This window comes from Leiobunum rupestre, chromosome 6 (genome assembly GCF_980474605.1).
Source record: "Leiobunum rupestre chromosome 6, qqLeiRupe1.1.hap1, whole genome shotgun sequence".
Lineage (NCBI taxonomy): Eukaryota > Metazoa > Arthropoda > Arachnida > Opiliones > Sclerosomatidae > Leiobunum > Leiobunum rupestre.
This window is the reverse complement of record NC_143389.1, coordinates 49,409,543-49,429,582: the sequence shown is the minus strand read 5'-3', so window position 1 is coordinate 49,429,582 and position 20,040 is coordinate 49,409,543. Positions and strand designations below refer to the sequence as shown.

The 20,040-nt window shown below is 34.6% G+C and overlaps 1 protein-coding gene across 1 annotated transcript in view; it reads right to left on the bottom strand.

Moving 5' to 3' along the window:
• LOC149941331 (agrin-like) overlaps nucleotides 1–20,040 on the bottom strand; it is a 213,099-nt gene that overhangs the window by 60,227 nt on the left and 132,832 nt on the right. The window contains exon 4 of the mRNA XM_090179880.1: nucleotides 5,357–5,572. Within this exon, the coding sequence (XP_090036006.1) occupies nucleotides 5,357–5,572 (216 nt within the window). The remainder of the gene's footprint in view (nucleotides 1–5,356; nucleotides 5,573–20,040) is intronic.

Below are 20,040 nucleotides of genomic sequence, written 5' to 3'. Positions count from 1 at the left end.
GGTTTTTTCTGGAAAGTGGAACTAAGGAACTTGTGGAAAACCGCTTTAAACAGTGGTGGACAGGAGTTGCAACTCAAGCTGGGATCGAACCCGAATTCTATTGCGGCGAGGCGAAATTATAGTCCATAAGTGTGTCTGTTTGTCTAAATAATTATTGATTATCTACGCGTAAAACGACTTCGATTAGGAAAAAATTATTATCACCTACCGTATACGTCCATCAGACAATAAGTCAAAGAAAAGGTTTAATAACTAACAAGGAGACAGGCGACCCGAAATCGTAGATATTAAATTATTAAAAAAATAAATTATATGAAAAAGAATTACATTGGGTATTAATTTCAGGTTAATTTGGGTAAATGCGTGTACATTTTTGAAAAATAGGGAAATTGGGTAAATACAAGTAAATTTGGGTTATATTATTTAATGGCATTTACCTAAATTTAGCCAATTTAATAGAATTTATCAATTTTACTTCCATAACCATAATTTAGACAATTTTACTTGTTTTACCTAATTTACACATTTTACTAATATTTATCAAAATGTAAATACATTTACTCATTTTAAATAATATAAGGCAAATTTACTTGTATTTACCCAATTTGCTCATTTTTCACCAAAATTTACAAGCATTTACCCAAATTAACCTGAATTTATCCAATGTTAAATTTTTTTAACATTAGTAATTTTTTAATATTTTAAAATTTATCTATGTTAATTTGCATAGGGTAAAGAAGATTTTAAGTAATCAAAAACATTTTCGGTGGCCATGGTAAAACTAAAGCCCGTCTGACTTGGAATTTTTTGAAATTTCAAGTTACATAAAGGTTTACGTATCCCCCGAATTTAATTTTTAAACAAAATCAGTGAATATCACATCGGGTCGTCTCCTTGTTAGTTGAAGCGCAGCAAAACGTCGCCGTTAGATAGTAAAACTGTCGCACTTACGTTTCGCGTAATTGTAAACTTAGGTCATCAATTTCGTGGAACATTCATTACGGGGGAAGCCCCGAAACATTCCCGATTTCGCCAAATATCAAAGCGAATAACGTCAGATTTTCCATCTAGGGTTAAAGCTAATATCGTAATAATTATCTGAAAAGCTTCCATAAAACCCACTTGTATTTGTAGACGGAATTGGCGCGTCTCATTTAGCATCGCGTTTCGGCCTCTTCCAATAAACATTCCCCAATTGAAGCGAACCCTTTCTATAGAGAGCGAGGCGGGTCGTTATCAACGCGATCTCCATTAATAATGGCGACGAAGGAGGGCTTCCGATATAAAACCCGATAAAGGTTCGACGCGTGTTTCCCTCGATTAGTAGCGAAGGGAGGACGCCACCGATTCTACAAGTACTTACTAAGCCCCATCTACAATTAAAACGCGTCCCTTGTTCCCTACGAATTTACCGTACTGTACTATATTCCAGTTGATACGCCTAAGATGAGGACTGGTAATTTTGGCCAAGTAGACACGACCGGTCTGACTAATAAGCCATTAATTCGAAGTATTGGGGACCCGTTGGCACGCATTCGTTAGCGCTGGGGTTTAGAAGAATTACACTTTGCTAAGACGGTCCTCCATAGTTCAATCCGAGAAACGTGGTTCGAATAATTTGAATACGCGTGATTTTAGGGCGAAATGTCGCAACCGCAATTTACTTTCTTCCTGATAATTGACCTCTAATTTCATCCACGCAACGTAGATTTAACTATCAGACGAGCACCTTTATCACGTTACTAAATATCCACTGGCAAGTTGAAAATCGAAATTAGCTAACCCGTATTCGAAAAGTCGCCAACTCCTAAGCCGTTTAATTGAGATGTCAAGATGGTTTACGAACTCCTTATTTCGCACGGCTCGTAATGAAGGGCTTTATAATTAAGACGCGTCCGTTAAAGGAGCGCGGATTAAGAATCGTCGCTTCCAGGAGTATACGCTTTAAGAAAGATTAAGCTTTCGCGTCATGTCCAAGTGCCAAATTCTAAAAGCACTCTTATTCTGGAATTAGCGGGAAAGTTGTACGCCGCCGCCTCTTTGAAGTGTTTATTTTTCCTCATTTGCATCAGCGCAATGTTTTGAAGACTAGTTCATCCCGAAATATTAATAATAAAAGACTTTGGTTAAAGAGTGAAGCGAATTTTAAATTTACTCGTAAATACGTCTAGAGGTCGGGAAAGGTTAACTTTTATTCAATAAATAAATCTCTCAAAATTATTCGTAAAATGTTTTGATCAAATAATTTATATTTCTGTATTATCCGATTAATTTTTTGATAAATTTGTAAAATTAATCGGAAAAACGATGTTTTTTTCGATAAAAAGCTCAAATTTTACGAATAGTACATGTTTTTTAATCATTTTCCGAAATATTAACCGGTAAATTTCTTTGTTTACATTTTTTCCCCGAAAAAATCAATTTAAATATGGATAATTATTAACCGTTCCCGACCTCTAAATACGTCTATTTGGCGGACCCTTCCCCCCCCTAATTGCTTAGTAAAATTTCTGAGTAATAAGAAATTGTTTACGGGGAATTTATCAAATATTCAAATTAATTCAATCTCTCCTTCTCATAAATAGAAATTTCGTTGTAAAATAACAATTTTAGATTGAATATCTACGTTGATTCATAAAGGAAATAAAATGAACACCAAAACTAAACGAAGTACTTCTTCCAAAAGAAAAATATTAATTAAACGTAAAATATTTCGTCTGAAAAAAAAACAACATTTCAACTACCAGTAAACTTTTCAATTAAAATTAATTTATCTAAGTTAAAAAAACATGTCAAACTCAGTCTTTGCGTCAAAATAAATTTAAAGCCATTTTTCCTAATGAAAGATCAAACGAGAAAATGTTTAAGAAAAATTTAAAACAAGCAAACGTCTTTGCCAATACAATCTGGGTTTTTTTCGCTTCGGAAAATTTCCGTCTCTAAGAGAAGCCTTATTTGCCCACCGAATGAAAAAGTCAAACGAAAATCTCGAGTAGGGTCAGTAAATATATTTCTTTTTTGCAAAGGCTTCCGAAACCTTTGACGACATTTGTCCGACCTAATTCGCCTAGAATGTTACGAGGCTTCTTGGCCTAGGCCGAATAATTCCACGCACACCATCCTGGCCTAGCCTTTGATCTTAGGGTTAAACCCTTAGAGATCAACTAAGTATAACTACGTTACGACACAACGGATCTCTTTAGAAAATTGAGCTATACGCCAACCAAATCCCCCGAACAGCGCGCTTAAGCTTCTCCTTAAAGGGGAACGGCCAAGCTTTTCCAAATATGGCCTTATTTCCGTATCAAAAGATTAACAAGACGTTCAATATACTAGCACGTACCTTTTTTGTCTTGAAAAAATAGCTTTTGGCCCAAAAAGTTGAAACGAAAAATAACGCCAGGTGTTTGGGTTTGAATTTTCGCCGCCATCTTAGGCGCTGCCGCCAGCGCCCCTAACCCCGTATGAGCGATTTGCGAACTATCCTAACTTTTAAAATCGCGCAATTTAGGCTTAGGTCTCTTATAACTGGAACGCGCCGCGTGTGCGAAACAAATTTTTCGCGTCTTCAGCAGCGCGCGCTTTTTTCGTTGTTTTTCTATCTCACCGACTTTTCACCAGGTGTCGCGGCGGACGCGCGCTTTTCAATTTCCCGAAATTTCTTTATTTTATTAAAAATTACCCACTCAATATTTTTTGATGCGGTTTTCGCCATAAATTTTAGTTTTTAATGGGCTATCTAACTGGTTAAAGCTTGGCCGTTCCCCTTTAAATTGGCGACTCTCTCTCTCGGATGCGAGATAAGTAAAACGAAAGACGTTAGGCTTATTGGAATATACTCTAGGGGAATTAAAACATACTACGACTCTGTTTATGAACTGCCAGAAATGATATTCATTTTCGTGAAAAACGTCTCCCCGTCTCTCGAAAACAAATTTAGGAAAAAAGCCGTAACAATTTCAAAAAGATGATTCGCTTTCTTCAACCCGAATAACGAGCAATAAGTTTAAGTAGCCGTTTTTTCAACCTCAACTTTTTTTTTAGCCCGGTTCCCATCGAGAAAACTATTATCTTAAAATTTCGAGAAAATGCGTATCTTCGTCGTTGAAAAAAATAAGCGTACGTTTTTGGGGAATTTTTGCAAATAAATATGCTTCTTTTTTCTCTCGAGAAAAGCTTATTTACTAAAAGGTTTTTTTGTTGTAAAAAGGGAAGAACATCGCTATTACTCAACCTCCGTTCCGTATTAAGCCTCGATTTATGCGCAAATTCCAGCGTTAACAACAACGACCAAGTGAAGAAATAGCGACGATATTTATGGCGCTTTCAGTTTACGCTTCATTTGGTATTAAAGGGAGTAGAAACACCCGATATGACTTGTTCTTAACGTAATTAGCGCCCATCATCCCTAGCTTCTTTTAAACCTGGTGGTAGAAATATTAAATTCGTTAATCCACCAGAGACATGGAACAAATCTCTACTTTAGTTCCAAAACCAGGTACATCAACTTATGCGAATTTGCTTACAAGGCGTTTTTTTTAAAGATAATTTCAACCATCATTAATATTAAAAATAGTTTTTGATTTTTTAAATACGTTTTTCATTAAATTTACCGTTTTGAGATACGTGATTTTGGAATATTAGGCATTTTTTAAATGATAATTTCAACCATCATTTATATTAAAAATATTTAAAATAGTGGTTGATTTTTAACTATCTTTCACAAGCACCACGTAATACTATATTTTACAATTTAAATACGTTTTTACTCAAATTTACCGGTTGGGAATACGTGATTTTGCAATATTAGGCGTTTTTTTAAATGATAATTTCAACCTTCATTAATATTAAAAATATTAAAAATAGTTGTTGATTTTAACTATATTTAACAAGCACTGTGTAATACTATATTTTACAACTTATATACGTTTTTGAGGTACGTGATTTTGGAATATTAAGCGTTTTTTTAAAAGATAATTTCAACCTTCATTTATATTAAAAATAGTGGTTGATTTTTAACTATTTTTAACAAGCACCGCGTAATACTATATTTTACAATTTAAATACTTTTTTTTTCAAATTTACCGTTTTGAGATACATGATTTTGGAATATTAGTCATTTTTTTAAAAGATTATTTTAACCTTCATTAATATTTAAAATATTAAAAATAGTTGTTGATTTTTAACTATTTTTAACAAGCACAGCGTAATACTATATTTTACCATCTAAATGTGTTTCTACTCAAATTTACCGTTTTGAGATACGTGATTTTGGAACTAAGGAAACTAAATGTAATCTGAGAAGGTCCGGTAAGTGCTCCGAGAACGTTAAAAGGGAATGATTATTCAGACTTACCAGTACTGCACTCGCCGCTGTAGACAACTCGTAAACTCCTCCTGGATTTGCAGGCCTCTACTCTCAAGGCGCATTCGTTGGAGTAAGTTTTTCCGTCTGAACCGCAAACTGGCCTCAAGTCTTCCGAGCAGATGGCGTTGCAACGACAAATCGGGTTACGACTGTCGTCCAACTGACATACTTGGGACGCCGGACATTCGACTCCTTCGCAAGGATCTGTGAAAAAATAAATAGATACAATTGTATTATTAAATGCTTAATGGTGCGAAGTATTTTTACTCAATGTCAGTGGAGGAAATGTCATTCGAGGTACCCCTTGTTTTTCCCTACACCGTTTGCTACAAAGACAGCCCACGGTTTAAACGTTTTTAGGTAGTCCTTGCCAAATCTTACGGCAAAGTCTAGAAATGTCTCTAGATTGGACATGTTTAAGGGTCACAAATTCGTTTTGAATTTTTCAATTGATTTTTATCGTAGTCGATTTCCACTTCCAGCCCGTAAGGCCGTAAGTTCCCGTAACACATGTAGGCAGTCCTTATAGCATCAAACCATTGATGAGAGAGGTAATTCCATACGGAAATAATATAGCTGACTTTGCCAAAACGTTAGTAACGCTTGGTAAAATGTTTGAAATAACAAATTCACATTAGCGAAGGATGAACTACTAAATATCATTTCAAGTGTTGTTCAAAATACGGTATGATTTTTTAAATAATCAACAAGTTAAATTAACTGCCATTGCGACCTTAAAGGCCTAGGATTTCTTCTGCCTGTTTTCCTTGAAGTTTTCTTCCCGCCGCGCAAATATCCTGGTGGTAGGCCAACCGCACAACACGTTGGCCTACCACCAAGATATTTGCGCGGCGGGAAGTAAACTTAAAGAAAAACAGGCAGAAGAAATCCTAGGCCTTAAATCGAGGGGTCCAACATTCGTAAAAGTAACAAATCCCGTACACTCTAAACAAAAATGATTTTATAAATCTTGAAATCAATTTGAAAATCCGGAAATCTAGGCGAAAATAATTTCAAAAATCTCAAAATCAGCCTAAAAAACCAGAAATCACCACGAAAATTGTGCTATGAAATCTCAAAATCAGCCTAAAAAACCAGAAATCCACACGAAAATCGTGCTCTGAAATCTCAAAATCAGCCTAAAAAACCAGAAATCACCACGAAAATTGTGCTATGAAATCTCAAAATCAGCCTAAAAAACCAGAAATCCACACGAAAATCGTGCTCTGAAATCTCAAAATCAGCCTAAAAAACCAGAAATCACCACGAAAATTGTGCTATGAAATCTCAAAATCAGCCTAAAAAACCAGAAATCCACACGAAAATCGTGCTCTGAAATCTCAAAATCAGCCTAAAAAACCAGAAATCACCACGAAAATTGTGCTATGAAATCTCAAACTCAGTTTCTAATTTCGGAAATCACTTTGAGATTCAAATTCCCGTACGTAAAATTTGCAAATGTCGGAGCCCTCGCTTTAACCTTGATACCAGAAAGAGTTAAACCCGCGAGTGTCTATTTTTATTGTAATATCTTTGAACCGGTCACGAGTTAAGAATTGTTTCATTCCATCAGTTAACAACGTATAACTATTTGTAATACACCTTTCAATGACTGAGGAAAAAGACTATAACGACGGTTAAATTTAAATTTATGATCCGGGGTACTTGATGCTTTAACGGCGTTAGACGTGATGTGGGATTTAAGTTATACCAGGGATTTTAATCAATTTAATCAGCTAGGCTAATACCCAAGACACCATCCTTGGCGAGGGGTAAGACAGTCTCAGATAATCTGTACACCGAGTTCATGCATTTAGCACTGTTAAAGGTTCATATTTACAAGAGTTCGCGAGTTCCATTTAGCACTGTCACACCGAGTTCGCAGAGTGTCTTACCCCTCGATCCTAGGTCAAGCCATCTAGCGACTTTTATTGCCATTACTTCAAGTGGCCGGGTTACAATGCGTAGGAGGGTGGTGGCAAGCCCTTCAAGCCACAAGAGCCATCAGCTCCCTACACTCACTATTACAGTTAACCTCTGCAAGTTTTTATGGAAAGGGCAATACGAATAAGTCGGGGTAAAACCTCTTTAATCACCGCAGAAGGAGTAGTTCCGAGTTTTCCCCCAGTTCCACAAGTTGGGATCGAAACCGGCGCCTCTTGCTGTGAGAGGAAAGTGCTAACCATCCCGCCATACCCCACTCTTACCATAGATTATATCATAAGTAACATAATATGCCTAAGTATGACATAAATTAGTTAAAATATTTATTACATACTTTCTTCACAGTGACGCTAAAAAAAATTCGAAATAGCGCCACTCGGTAGCGGCGCCATGAACTAATCCAACCCAATTTCCAGTAACGTGATATTCTGAGAATTTCCGCGCGATTTTGAATTTTTAGGCTTAATGCGTAATTAGGCACGCTAATTTCGTAAACAATACTATGGTTACGCAAGAGACGAAATTTTTGGGAGTACTATAGATGGGCTGAATTTGAACTCTTACTCCCTTGGGATGACCAATAGAAAAATTTAAACCACAAAGAGTGTTGAACTTCCGGGTTACAGAGTTGCTAGTCGTTTTACTGATTTATCTTTGGTGAAGAAAGGATATAGAAAGAAAAAAATTAGAAAGGCTTCAAGTGTCATACTTAGGGGTAGTATGTTACTTATGTTGATATTAGCAGTTTAAACGATTCTCAGATAACAGATGCGTTATCTGATCCAAGGAAATAAATAAAATAGTTCAGATATCAGATTATCCGCATTTACGTTCAGATATTATCAGATCAGATGATATTGGTCCAAATGCAAATCAGATAGTTTATGCTACTTGAGATAATGAATAAGATTGCTGGGTGAAAGAGATAAAAGTGATTTACCGTTTAAATTTAGATATCTGAAAATTATGACCTCAATAACTGACACTAGGTCACCTCTAACTCGAGTATTCAGTTTTCAATTTATAAATATAAAACGTGGTAAGCAAGTACCTAACTATTACCTGGCGGCTAAGAATCGAGAAACAAAGCCCTTAAAAATTAAATAAGGGTTAATTTTCATATTTTCCTTAATAAATTTACAACCACATATCCGATTTGAAATGGTTACCGGATATTATGACGCTTCGAACAAGCGTAGTCACGACAAATTATATTTATTTTTCATGACGTCATTTTAGAGGGGTTTGGCTATTTCCGGCTTTTCTCGTGCCCTAATTGTGGCAGGGCATTAATTTTCACAGCATATTATTTTCGCGAGGGTATTTTTTCATAGAAACCCTCATTCGGCTCTCTACCTAAAATAGAAATAAAATGGCTGCCAAGAGAAAACGGTCAGAAACTTTTGAAGGGGACTGTGAGCAACAGATAAGTCAATTACTTCCCTTAAAAGTTAAAACGTGTTATATTAAAATAAATTAAAAGTTGTAGGACATAAATATGTATTAATTTTGCATGCCTAACTAATATTATCATTTAATTTAATAGTGTTGATAATATATTAAAGATATTGGATATTTTTGAAAACTGAGAAGTACGTAGGTGGCGAAGTTTGTGGCGAAGGTTGTGACGCCATACTAAGACGAGAAATCAGCTTAATGAGAATTTAATGTGTCCCAAATAATTACTAAATTAACGAAGGTCTAACCTCGCCTGTACTCCTTGGCGTCTATATCATCTCTCCGAGCGTAGGACACCGAAAAGCGAGGCGAGAAAAATCGCGTTCCGAATTAATTAGGCTAACAAGGATAACGCAATTAGAGGGTAAAACTACTCACTACAGAACACACGGCTCCGTCCGCCAGAAACAGAAATAGGAGGCGCTGCGGGCTTCTCTGGCCAAAAAGACGAAAAGTCAATATTGTAATTAGTCAGGCGCCGAATTGGGTTTCAAATTTATTCCGAAAACAAACAAGATTCCACCAAAGTGAGGCAGGGCTAAGACGCGTACATCGACAATCTGTCTAACCCCATACTTTTATCCACAGTCTGAATTAAAGGAATTAATAAATTGGAAATATTCGAGAGTTCGAAATAAATTTACGCTTATATCTATTGGTCCTTTTGATTTGAAGTCGATATTTATTATATCGAATATTGAACAATATAACCAACGTAGAGTTCCATAGTTTTTTCTATAAAATAAGTAGTTTTTTCTATAAAATAAATAGTTTTTTCTATAAACAAAATAGTTTTTTCTATAAAATAAATAGTTTTTACATAAAATAAATAGTTTTTTCTATAAAATAAATAGTTTTTCTATAAAATAAATAGTTTTTCTATAAAATAAATAGTTTTTCTATAAAATAAATAGTTTTTATATAAAATCAATAGTTTTTCCTATAAACAAAATAGTTTTTTCTATAAAATAAATAGTTTTTTCTATAAAATAAACAATTTTTCTATAAAATAAACAATTTTTCTATAAATTAAAGTTTTTCTATAAAATAAATAGTTTTTTCTATAAAATAAATAGTTTTTTCTATAAAATAAATAGTTTTTCTATAAAATAAATAGTTTTTTCTATAAAATAAATAGTTTTTTCTATAAAATAAATAGTTTTTTCTATAAAATAAAGTTTTTCTATAAAATAAAATGAATAAAAATAAAAATATAACACTGTATTATTAGTATATACTTCGCTCGCGCGATTTGCACGCGCCTTAAAAAAACTATATTTATCGCGACTGTAGCTCGCGCTCGTAGACTTGTAAAAGTAAGAGACTGTGACGTCAGAGCCACATCAAAACCAGAAGGCCGCGTTATAAAAATAACTATTGAACAAAAAATATAAATATAAAATGTTTCTCTTACGTCAACAGACAGAGCTTTTTTTAAGTAAAATGGTAGCACGCGCGATTTTCACGCGCACTAGAAAATCCGAAATATTTAAACCAGAAGGTCAAGTTACTGTATATAAAGGCCTATTTTGAAATTCTTTGGCCTAACGATATCCAAACAGTTAAGATTGAGCCTATATTTCCGCAATATATGACGAAGTTGAGCTGGTAGGAAGAAACGCGGGGAGGTATCAAAGGCGGCGCGTGTTCCGTTGTTTCTTAAGGGGGCATTCGATTCCTTCAATTAGCCGAAGCCGGGTGAAGGCAGGAGGGGGGCTTTTTGTTTTAAAGACAGCCCGGGGACCCCGTCATTAATCAGCGTCAGTTGAAGAAAAGACTTCTCGAGAGCCGCCTACTAAGCCAAAAACGCCGCCAATGAAGGCCAGGGAGGTAAAATCGACCGCGGTACTAGTAGGCAGCCACTGTCGCCTTAACATGTCGTACGAGTCCGCCTTGAGAAGTTTAGCAGAGAAGGAACCAGCAAAGAAGGCTTTTGGGGGAGGAGAGCCCCCCCGCAGCGAGGGGTGAAGTAGAAAAATCAAGTAGGAGAAGAATGAATGGCAACTACTTGCCGCCAAGAATCCGTCAAGAGTAACGAATTCTTATAGGAGGCCCTCCCTCTAGGCGTCGGAGAATTCGGGCCGGACTAGAAACAAAAGAAACGGATGTAAACACTGATCGAGAGTGAAATAAATGAGAGCGACTTCCAGCTCTCTCCTATTTCGGGCTCGTTCTTATCAGTATCCGGGCGGCCTTCGAAAAGGGAATTAAATAGTGCACTTTCCGCGATGATCCCGGACAAAGAAAAAAGAAGGTGTCCTTCTTATTGGATCGGAAGCAGTGGGGGGACGTCCTATCAATAATTAGCGGGATTTCTCGATTGGATCGGATCGCCTTATTAGGGACGGCGTAAACGCTTTTCGAAGATCTAGTAAGTTTCAAAGAAACGGAATAAAGTTCACAAAGTTTAAACGAAAAGTTACAAAGATTGCTTCAACGTGATTATCTATTTTTGGCGTCATTTAAATCAAGTGATTTCTTTTAAAAAAAAAAGTAAATTGTTTTAAATCACAATATATTTCAAAGGGATTTGGGTACATTTGTTCGAATTTCATTCGTCCGAATGGTGGTACAAATGTCCGAATGATCATTTGGCCGAATGCCGGAAAACAGGATCGTATGTCCGAAAATGTATTTATTTGCCGGAAAAATGTATCACAACTTTTGTTAGTGATTTAGTCGTTCCATTTATGTTAACTTTACTGGCGAATTTCATTTGTTCGAATAATCGTTTGTCCGTTTTTTCGAACATTAGGAATTGTTTTTTTTAATGTTGTTAATATAAGAAAATAGTAACCTTAACGTGAACCTAACCTAACCTAACCTAACCTAACCGAAAAAAAAAACAGCATTAAGAAATACTAATTTAGCGACAGAATTCCGGCAAGTGATGCTACCGATTCGGAAGAATGAAACAAACAAGTGGTCCAATTCGAACAATTGAAGCATTTATTATTTCGGCGGTTTGGACGAATGAAATTCGAACAAATGTACCTACCCCTTCAAAGGAGGTATAAAAAGTGGCCAAAAAATAAATTAAAAAATTAAAATACATAAAAAATCTGAGCAAACTAAAATATTGAATAGTAATTAAATTTAATTATATTTTCATTTAATTCAAGATTATACTGATAAAAGTAATATATTCGTTAATTATACGGGAAAAGATCCAATAATAGTTCCTTTTATAAAGCAATGTGGCCTTCTTGTTTAAATGTGGCTCTTACGTCACAGTCTCTTACTTTTACAAGCCTACTATCGCGGGTACAGTCGCCAGATGCATATAGGTTTTTCTATCGCGCGTGCGAATCACGTGTGTGTAGAATATGCTAATAAAGATGTGTCTTGTGACGTAAGGGTAAAAAGGATTAATATTAATATATTTTTCTTTTTATTCATTTTATTTTATAAAAACATCTATTGTTTAAAATCAATAAATTCAATAAAATAAAAAAAAACGATTCAAATAAATAAAATCGATTGATTTGATTTTTAAAAATCAAAAAAGTGCCAACACTTCCACCCTCCTACGCACTGTAACCCGGCCATCTGATTAAAGGCATTGACAAGATGTCACGGGCATTTAAGAATATTAATAAAATAATTATAATAATCAGCTAGGCTAATACCCAAGGCACCACCTTAGGCCCAAGTCATATAGCGACTTATAATGCCTTTAAACAGGTGGCCGGGTTACAATACGTAGGTGGTGGCAAACTCTTCATGCCACCCGAGCCAACAGCTCCCTACACTAGCTATTACCGTTAACCCCGACAAGTTTTTATGGGAAGAACTCACAATCCCCCTCGATGTTATAACTATATTTTACATATTAAATTTAAATTTGAAGCAATTTCAATCATCTTATACACCTAAGAGGAATTTTAAATTTTCGAGTTATCTGGTTTTGTAAATAAGGTAGCGAAACGCAAAAACGCTCATTTATATTAATTTTTCGACCATCCGATTTCTCGAGTTACCTGGTTTTGGAAATAAGGTAGTGAAATGCGAACGCGTTAATTGACATGAATTTTTAAACAAACCGAATTTTTCGAGTTACCTGGTTTTGGAAATAAGGTAGCCATGTTTTTTGGAGTTAGATGGCGCCTGAACGAAATTCAAACATTACAATAGTGGGTACGCGGGTTATGAGGTCCCGCGAATTGGCCAGAAATCTCACTTAAAATTAAAATTTCATAATGAATCTGAAAACGTACTTCAGAAATGATCAGTAGTAAATAAAAATATAATTTTCAACCAAGTCGGTCTTAATTTAAAAAAGTATGTAGATTTAAAGTCGAAAATAGCGAAAAACCACTAATATGGAAAAATGATTAACTTCCTGGACTTAGATTTAAAAATATTATATTGGGATATGGAGGCCGGTATTTTAGCGAGAAAATTTATAACCCACACTGGTAAAGAGTTACGTACGACACGGCGGCATCGGCTACACTGTACGTGAAACCAATACACAGAAATCCCTCGGATTGGGTGTAAATATCACTAGGTGACTTGGGCCTAAAGTGGTGCCTTGAGTATTAGCTTAGCTGATTATTTTTATTATCCTTTAATCAAAAACCAACTAATTACTTAGACGTATCAGTATAGCGTGTAATCGCCCATTCAACGCAATCCACAAATGTTCCATTAGGTAAAGCCCAAAAAATCATCAAAATGTAAATCTTTTGCTCATTTTTACAGAAAAAACCCCCGAAGGCGTGTATTTCATTTTAAGGCAGAGTAAAATCTGAAGAGTAAAAATAATGAAACAAGAAAAAAATATCCGTAATGAGTCTTCGCTTCTGGGGCCCTTTTATACGGAATTGGATAATAGATTTTTTTTAAACTTCTTACGCGAAATAAGGGGAAAAAAGGAATGCAAATTTCCATTTAACGTCTTGTACGTGCTCGTTTTCTTGACTTCTCTTTAATATTTCCATAAAGAAAGCCGGGACAGAGGAGACGCGAACAAGACCAAAAATTAAAATACTAGAATTCCGGACCGGGAAACTTCATCTTTGGTCAGAAATTCCCAAAGCTATACAGGGTGGAAGCTTCGGCCGTGGTCCAGCCTCGGTACTTCTCCTAGTACACCAGAGTGCTGCGGGTGGAACACTTCTACAGGCGCTGGTAGACCAAAAATAGACCAATGGGAGAATTGGAAGCCTCAGCCGTGGTCCAGCCTCAGTACTTTTCTTATTCTAAAAACAGACCAATGGGAGAATTAGAAGCGCATCTTCCAAATGCTTTTCCGGGTGATTGGATAAAGATGCGCTTCTAATTATCCCATTGGTCTATTTTGGTAATACCAGCGCCTGTAGAAGTGCTCGACCCGCAGCACTCTGGTGTACTAGGAGAAGTACCGAGGCTGGACCACGGCTGAGGCTTCCACCCTGTATTTATGAGGAAAGCGCTCGGCTCTGCTAAGTTATAAAACTACAAAAAAATATGATAAAAAGGAGAAACAAATCAGATGGTTGATGATTTTGTTTTTAATTTTTACACAATTTGGAGAACTTTCCGTTACATAAACAGAGTACACGTGTTTTTTAAATACATGCTTTAGATTTTGTAACGTTAAATTTGGTTTATTTTAATTTTCAAGATCTTTGTTTCGTTGCCCGATTAGCCAACTCGCTTAAGTTAATTCGCCAACCCCAATAGTGAAAGTTGAGCGAGCATCAGGGTCAATAATTTATTGATGTAGTCCTTACCTGATTTCATCCTTAATGGAAACTCCCCAGACCCGATACGGAAAACTGATCTAAAAATTCTACAATTTATATATGCTTTTTAGATTTAAAAATAACAAAATACTACTTATTTACTGAATTTTAGAAAATTAAAAAAAGGGATTTTTAATTAATTATAAAACACTGTTAAAATTACATTAATTTTACAACGCTGTTAAAGAATGAAATCCATTTTAAAACGCCAGGAAATTAAATTTTAAACGCTGTTAAAAAGGATATTAATTTTAAAACGCCAGGAAATTAATTTTAAAATGCTGTTTAAAAATATAATAATTCGATTTTCAAACGAAATGATTAAAAATAAAATGTGATATAGTTCAGTAACGAGAAAGTACCTCTTAAAGGACCACAAAATAATTAGAAAAATTCAGCCCGATTTTCAGCTGGCTAATCAAAGTTTGGCATTTTTCAAGCCCTTTTGTTTTCAAAAATTCAACACGATTCTATGTCCTTTTAACTAATACTAAACGCGTATAATTAAGTGCACGTATTAAAACAAAATTCTATATCATCCAGAGTAATTTACTTAATTACAAAATGCTTCGCTTAAAAGGTGGTTTGCATTAAATAATCCACTTATTTCTCGGAGCCCAACTATTAGACTAATGTTCACTTCATTCACTGGCGAAGGTTAGAAAAGAGAAATGATATTTTTCCTTATTCTGAAAGCTTCTAATATTAAATGCATTATAAGATAGAGAAGTGACGGTATAGACGTCAGGGGAGCTACTATTTGCACGACTCTCTTTTTCATTAGTAAACCCGGCCCCGGGGGGGGGGGATTTTAGGAGAGGGGGATGATTAATCAGCGGGGCTTAGCCAGATTTCCATTATCTGAAGGAATAAGGGACAAAAAACGACTCGCAAGTCGAGCGGATAAAACTTGGCATTGTCTCTTGGAGTCTAACTGCGAAAACAACGGCGAGAAAAAAGAACACTTTCCGCCGTCGGGAACTTCTCATCTTCATTGTCTTTCGCTTATAAGAGGAGTACGTTGGCGTTTGGGAATCGCGATAAACGGCTAGCTTTATTGATAACGTCCCGAGGTCTCGCGGAGCAACTTATATATAATAAGGTCAATACTCTAGAACACTCCTCTGTCACCGAAGGGGCCAAATATATAAACAGAGCTCTATCCTCTACTAACCAGCCCTAAGAGCGCCATCTTACGTTCACTTCAGTGAAGAACGGACCAGGGCGGAAACAGGGGGGGGGGGGGGACGTAATAGGTCTTGGAAGCTGAAAACGCCACAATATGGATAAATCCATTTTTAGCCTTTCGCTTATAGCCAATGGAAGACTATCTCTCCCTGGGGGGGGGGCAGCTCGTCCATTGTTCCTCTATTTATGTCCCCCCCCCCGTTTCACCCTTTTTCGTCTAAAAGGGAAGGGGATAGGTGGCGCTATCCTTATATAATACTCGGTTTATGCGCGCCACCTGGTGCATGCGTGGGGGCGCGAAGGAATAAAGATGTTTCTTTTTTTCCCTTCCGTATCCGGCGAATGAGGAATGGAAAGACCCTTTTCTCCCCCTCTTTTTCCACTCATCTTTTATTCCACTTTTTTTTCTTTTTCACCCCTTATAGGTATACACCCGCAGGTAAAAGCCATTACGCTTTGTGTATTAAACTTTCCAGAATAAAAAAACCCCTGCCAAATGGAACCCGCACTTAGGTTCTTAAAGGGAAATATCTGAGCTGGGAAAAAATGGCTAATATACGTTCATATTTTATATTTTACTCGTGGGAACAGGAAAATTCTGAAGTTTGAAGACTGGAAATTAGTAATTAATATTTTTATATTATATTTTCAACTTCATTTTATTTTAATTTGGTTTTGTTTATTTTAATTTGGATTTGTTTATTTTAATTTCAATTTGTTTATTTTTATTTCCAATTTTTATTTTAACTTGGATTTGTTTATTTTAATTTGGATTTGTTTATTTCAATTTCGATTTGTTTATTTCAATTTCGATTTGTTTATTTTATTCAGGATTTGTTTATTTTAATCAGGATTTGTTTATTTCAATTTGGATTTGTTTATTTTAATCAGGATTTGTTTATTTCAATTTGGATTTGTTTATTTCAATTTGGATTTGATTATTTCAATTTCAATTTGTTTATTTCAAGTTGGATTTGTTTAATTCAATTTGGATTTGTTTATTTTAATTTCGATTTTTTATTTTAATTTGGATTTGTTTATTTTAACTTGGATTTGTTTATTTCAATTTCGATTTGTTTATTTTAATTAGGATTTGTTTATTTTAATTTGGATTCGTTCATTTCACTTTGGATTTTTTATTTTAATTGGGATTTGTTTATTTTAATTTATATTTGTTTATTTCAATTTCGATTTGTTTATTTTAATTAGGATTTGTTTATTTTAATTAGGATTTGTTTATTTTAATTTTGATTCGTTCATTTCAATTTGGATTTTTTATTTTAATTGGGATTTGTTTATTTTAATTTGGATTTGTTTATTTTAATTTTAATAATGGTACAAAATATTTTCTACTGGTAGAATTAAAGATTTCACAACAAGGTGTTAGAATTAATTATTATTTATTTAGTGTGGCTATGTAAATTTTGTTGGTAAATATACTTGTTGGAAATTCAAAAGGGATTTAAATATATATGGTAAGCTGAGTTGGGAAATATACGAAACCTTGTTTGGATTATATTTTTATAGCAAAATCTATTTGGTGATTTAATCAATGTATGTAATCAAAAAGATTAACAAAAAATACTTAAGAAAATAGTTATTTGCAACAGATTTCGATTTTCACCCAGAGTTTGAGATTTTCAAGCTGATTTCAATATTTATAATTTTGTTTTCTGTAGTGTGTGAAATTTTGTCGAACATCCGAACTGTCACTTTCTGTATATACGATACGGTACAATAATTTTCGAATTTAGGTTAAAACTAACTTTTAATATTAGTTTTGTTTTAGTTCAGACTATTTTTAAGACTATATTCAAATTGTTATAAATTGTCATCAATATAACTTCGACCCAGATTAACACCAATATCTCGATAACATTAAATTTTATGGCGTAAAATAATGTTTGTTTTTTGAAAAATCGATTATTTATTTTGGCCAAAGTAATATAATTTAGTTGTCACATTTGGCAACGTTATACGCGATTTTTTCACGCGCAGTTTCTCTCCTTGAAATATATACTTTATTACTTTGTTATACAGTATTGTTACTGATGAATATTTTTCTATATAATATTTTATTTGAAAAGAAATTACTTTAAACTTTTAACATGTGTTAAATAATAAGTCGACCATTAGAGTTTCGCAAGATATAAAGATTAAAAACATCACCAGAAAGCGTAGCTATTGAGTTGACTAATATCATCAGTAATAACATCTGCCCTTTCGGAATATTTTATAGAAAATAATATTCACCAACAAAAGCCTATCGCACGAATCGCTAAATCTAAAGCTTATTTAATAATCCGAAGAAAAAAGAAATTGAGCGGCGGAGAACACAATATTTGAATATGTTAATCGTCTTTTTTCCCTTGGTCCGTCACGAGCCATACCGAATAAAAATAAGTTAAAACCTCTAACGTAAGGCGTGGCCGGAATAGATTTGTTTTGATAAAGCAACATAAGAAGGGAACTGGAGGGTGGGTAAGCGCTTTTAATATACCTGAATATAACAACAGGGGGCGCTGGCGTAATACAAGGGTACCTACGCAAACACCCGAGCTGAGATAAGATTGAAGATGGGCCGAGGAGCCAACAAAAAATGAGGGAAAGATACTAAGGTCTAACAGACGTTGGAAGGCGTAAGAACAACATATATTTGGCTTGTCTACCCACGGGGAATCTATAATTCGGTCGGGGATCGAACGGCGCCACGGAGAAGGAAAGAGAGATGAAAATTCAGCCCGCAGAAAACCATGATTAAAACATGAACTCGAGAGAGTGAGCGAGGTAGAAAAAGCAATTTTTCACCCAGCCGAGAGAGAGAGAGAGATGGGGCGGTGGTGCTTTCCTATTTAAAACACTTTTGAATTTCCCACGAGTATATTTACCAACAAAATTTACATAGCCACACTAAATAAATTTTAATTAATTCTGACACGGGTATACCCCGTACGGTTTTTCGCTTTTTACCTCATCTTTCCTACGGCGAAAAACCCTTTTAAATGGATCGACCGTGGGTATATTGGACTATTTTTTTTAAAGGAATTATATACCTTAAAAAATAAATATACGCCTAAAAAAATATACGTCTAATAAAAATAAATAAACGTCTAATAAAAAATATACGTCTAATAAAAATAAATACACGTCTAATAAAAATAAATACACGTCTAATAAAAATAAATATACGTCTAATAAAAATAAACGTCTAATAAAAATAAATAAACGTCTAATTAAAAAATATACGTCTAATAAAAATAAATACACGTCTAATAAAAATAAATATGTCTAATAAAAAATAAACGTGTAATAAAAATAATTATAAGTCTAATAAAAAATAAATACGTCTAAAAAAATAAGTACACGTCTAATAAAAATAAATATACGTATAATAAAAATAAATGTACGTCTAATAAAAATAAATAAACGTCTAATAATAATAAATAAACGTATAATAAAAATAAATATACGTCTAATAAAAATAAATATACTTCTAATAAAAAAATAAACGTCCAATAAAAATAAATAAACATCTAAAAAGAATAAATAAACGCCTAAAAATAAATAAATGTCTAATAAAAATAAATAAACGTCTAAAAAATAAATACACGTCTAAAAAATAAATAAACGTCTAATAAAAATAAATATACGTTCAATAAAAAAGAATGACCAACTACATGGAGAAAAGGTAAGGAAGCTGACAAAAAGGGGGAAAGCATCGGGCATGTTTTGGCCCGTTCGTATTTCAGCTGTGTAAATAGTGCCATTGACGTCATCAAGCCCAAAAAATGACCAGGTGTCGACCCCCGTTAGGGCTATATTAATAATTCAACCTCTCCATTCTACCACCGGAATTACGATGTTGAGTTAAAATGGTTTTAGCTTTAATCCAGTGCAAAATGACGTACCTTTAACTAAGAGTATTTCCGTCAATATTTGATAATGCATTAAACTAAACAACGTCTAGAATAGAATTCAAACGAGATTAGAGACCTACAAACTAAGCGTAATTCCACTAATATTTATAACTGAATCAGTAGCCTCGCATTTATTTCAAAGCCGAGTTGAAAGACGCCCAAAGTTTATAATTTAGAGTTTCCGGTACATAGGCACGCTATTAGTTTCACTTTATAGACACATTATAATCGAATAATCGATCAAACAATTAAGACTTTCCTCGTACCCTCCTAGCTCCGGTAAACCTTAACGAATGATTAAAAGGGCTGATCGTTAAAAGACCAATCGAGAACCGGGGGATACGACCGACTAAAATCCGCGCCACAAAAGGGCAAACGGTCCTCGCAGCGTGCTGGGCCTGGTCGCCAATGATCCCGAAGAGATCACCGGCCACTA